The 3,498-nt window shown below is 44.2% G+C and overlaps 1 protein-coding gene across 1 annotated transcript; it reads left to right on the forward strand.

Moving 5' to 3' along the window:
• Positions 1-2,027: 2,027 nt before the first annotated feature.
• Positions 2,028-2,294, forward strand: LOC123854794 (non-histone chromosomal protein HMG-17-like). The gene has a single exon (XM_045890282.1). The coding sequence runs from the start codon at positions 2,028-2,030 to the stop codon at positions 2,292-2,294; it is 267 nt and encodes an 88-aa protein (XP_045746238.1).
• Positions 2,295-3,498: the final 1,204 nt, after the last annotated feature.

Genomic DNA, 3,498 nt, shown 5'->3' on the forward strand with positions numbered 1-3,498 from the left:
AGCTCATCTTTAAGGTGATTCTTTACTTGCCACTAATCATTTCTGTTTGGGATGTGATGATTTTCAAATTGGCAGGTTCAGAAATTCAAATGTGTTAAATTACCCGAGGTTGAGCTCGCTAATTGGACTGACTCATGATAATCGAATTCACAGGAGGTTTGCTTACAAACGAGACCCATGAGTTTATTTATTTGCACTACCTACCGAACACTTCCCACAGTATGGGTTCACCTGCTGTATGTACTCCCTTCCCAGAGAAAAAAGGCTAAATTAAGTCCAAATGATTAGTTGACAAACACGAAATTCAAGGAGAGGGAACTATGTGATTTAAAAAAGGTTATTGATTTGTGGTACGAGGATAACTTCAGGGCTCGTGAAAATATCTGCCTGGCTGATTTTACACCTGGGTTGGTCCGTCAGAGCAAGCCTCTTCCTTGATGGTGCCAGGGGACCCTGAAAAACTATTCTCATCAACTCCTCGTTAAGGGTTTAGTTCCCATGTAAGCCTGTGGCTATTAGGGGTGTCCTCAGTTGCCAACTGGTCTTTATTTCCAATTATATTAGTGAAGATGGACTTTTTCCATTGAAAGTATTACAAAGTTAAAACTCACACTAGATTAAGCAAAAAATGTTCAGTGATTTACTCATCCCTGAACCAAATATTGTGGCCAAAGGGATAAAATGTGCTGATTGTCCTGGCCCAGGTTTCTCAACCACACCGAGGATGAATCCTACCTCCAACAAATCACAGGGATGGAGGGAGGACAGAGTTTCTGCAATGGAAAAGGAGAAAGATTGGATGCTGGGCAGGAAAAGCATCATTATCATCAATCATCATCATCATCATCCACTACACCAACTTTGTGGTTGAGATCCTTGGCCACACTCCCCTCCCCAGCTCAGAGTCACTTCCAGTGGTTAGGGGAGCACTGACACCAATCACTAATACAATGAGGGATCGTTGATTCCCTCTGGGAGAAAAAGGAGAAGCACAAAGCAGAAAGCATTGGAGCCGGCTAAAGACTTCACTTCATTTCAACAATTTTAAGATTTATCTTTCTATTTGCCTATTAGCCTATTTGATGCTTCACCTAGTTCCTATTATCCCAGAAGCTCAGTCTCCAAAAGATAACATAACAACTTAATGTAACAAATAACAGTTATAAAAGTCCTGTGTGCACTGATTTAAGGATTACAATTTCAATTTTAAAATGATGGGTTTGACATGATTTATACCTGGTGAACATAGTAGGAATTAGGAAGAGCAGACAGAATTACAAGAATCAAGGAGTCTGGGCCATGACATGGGAGACCGATTCACAGCAAATATAATGAGCTAGTTCCCTCACTATTTGGGGCTAGAATTGAAGGCTAATAGAGAAGGAGCTCCGTAACTATGGTTACAAACTTGGTTCCAATCTTGGCTTTCTTACTCACTACTAATACAGCCTATGACCAAGTTACTGAAATGTAATAACATTTCTTGAGCTCTAACTCTGTATCAAGCACTTACATACACAGTCTTTAATCTTTATAAGAACCTGGAAGGGAATGACTCAATCTCTCAATTATCAAATGCTGTCAATGAGAAGACATCATCAGTTTAATAGCAACTTCATAGGGACGCCTGGGAGGCTCAGTCAGTTAAGCGTCTGCCTTCATCTCAGGTTATGATCCCGGGGTCCTGGGATCCAGTCCTGCATTGGGATCTTTGCTCAGCGGGGAGTCTGCTTCTCGCTCTACCTGCCACTCTCCCTGCTTGTGCTTTCTCTTTCTCTCTGACAAGTAAATAAATAAAATCCTTAAAAAAAAATAAGAAAAATAAAGCACTCCTTAGAACACAAGAAAATGGAGTAGTATCCCATTTTACCTATGAGAGCACTGAGGCTTAGGGTGCCTTATCTGGCCCAGGTCACACAGCTTACAAGCAGTGTGAAGAAAAGGCGAGAATGACCCCTGGACCAGCCAAAGCCCATGCATCACTGCATCCCAGCGTCCCTCGCCTACGTCCCGCTGCCGTGGCCACCATGCCCAAGAGAAAGGTTGAAGGGGATGCTAAAGGAGAAAAAGCCAAGGTGAAGGCTGAGCCACAAAGAAGATCTGCAAGGGTATCTGCTAATCCTGCTCCTCCAAAGCCAGGGCCCAAGCCTAAAAAGCCAAGAAGGGAAAGAAGGTACCCAAAGGGCAAAGCGGGGAAAGCTGGTGCTGGCAAGGGTGGGAGTAACACCGAAGAAAGCCGAGATGCCCCAACAGACCAGGCACAGGAAGCTGAAGGTGCTGGACATGCCAAGTGAAGCATGTGCATTTTTGATAACTGTGTGCTTCTGGTGACCGCACAGTTTGAAACACTATTTTTTTTAAAGATTTTATTTATTTTTTGACAGAGAGAGAGACAGCGAGAGAGGGAACACAAGCAGGGGGAGCGGGAGAGGGAGAAGCAGGCTTCCCACTGATCAGGGAGCCCAATGCGGGGCTCGATCCCGGGACCCTGGGACCATGACCTGAGCCGAAGGCAGTCGCTTAACGACTGAGCTACCCAGGCGCCCCTGAAACACTATTTTTTTTTATCAAGTTTTATAAAAACGCAGAATTTTGTCTTACTTTTTTTTTTTTTTAAGCTGTGTTAACGCACACAGTGCTTCACTGCTGTTTTGGGGGAGGGGCATATTGTCACTAACAGAGTATCTCCGAGGCTAGATTGATAAAAGGGGAAAAACACTGGGACACCTGGGTGGCTCAGTCGGTGAAGCGTCTGCCTTCAGCTCGGGCCATGATCCCAGGGTCCTGGGATCGAGCCCCGCATCGGGCTCCCTGCTCAGCAAAGAGTCTGCTTCCTCTCCCTCTGCCCCTGCCCCTACCCCTGCTCTGCTCTCTCGATCACTCTCTTTCAGATAAATAAATAAAATCTTAAAAAAAAAAAAAAAAAAAAAACCAAGGGGAAAAACACCTTTCCCTTCTAGTTTTGAGAAACTTCCTCTTGGTTTCCAAGAGGAGGAATTCCTTGATGTTGACACACTGAGCCACCTTGGCAAAAATGCCTTGGTGGTGTGGAAAGACTAAAACTCATTGTTTATGTCCTCTCCTCCCTCTCTGCCTTCAACATAGACTTGACTGCCTTAAACCCAGAGACCTGTTGGAACCTGACCCCAAGACGTGGTTCCCAGTATGTCCGGCAATCTGGACCTTATAGTGTCACCATGGAGATGACATCCCTCAAAAGAGTTCCTTCTGTAGCTTGTGGATCTTCGGGTTGGTAATTCTGCCATTTTCATTTCATTTCCAGAAAGTCAGGGTCAGCTTGTGAAAAGTTGTTAAACAACATGCTAAATGTCAACTGTCAACCCTCACTCTAAACTTTCCCTGTTCAGAGGGTCAAATGAAGACTTCACTGGGTTTTATAGTGGCTTTCTGGTTTTGATAGCCCATTGAAGAAGGGAGTTTGAAAGTTGTTGTATAGTTATAGTTAACAATTGTCTACCCATGTCCTGCCTGAAATAC

The sequence above is a fragment of the Mirounga angustirostris genome, unplaced genomic scaffold, assembly GCF_029215605.1.
Source record: "Mirounga angustirostris isolate CCGP_5_RB_7025 unplaced genomic scaffold, mMirAng1.0.hap1 SCAF_11, whole genome shotgun sequence".
NCBI classification, from domain to species: domain Eukaryota; kingdom Metazoa; phylum Chordata; class Mammalia; order Carnivora; family Phocidae; genus Mirounga; species Mirounga angustirostris.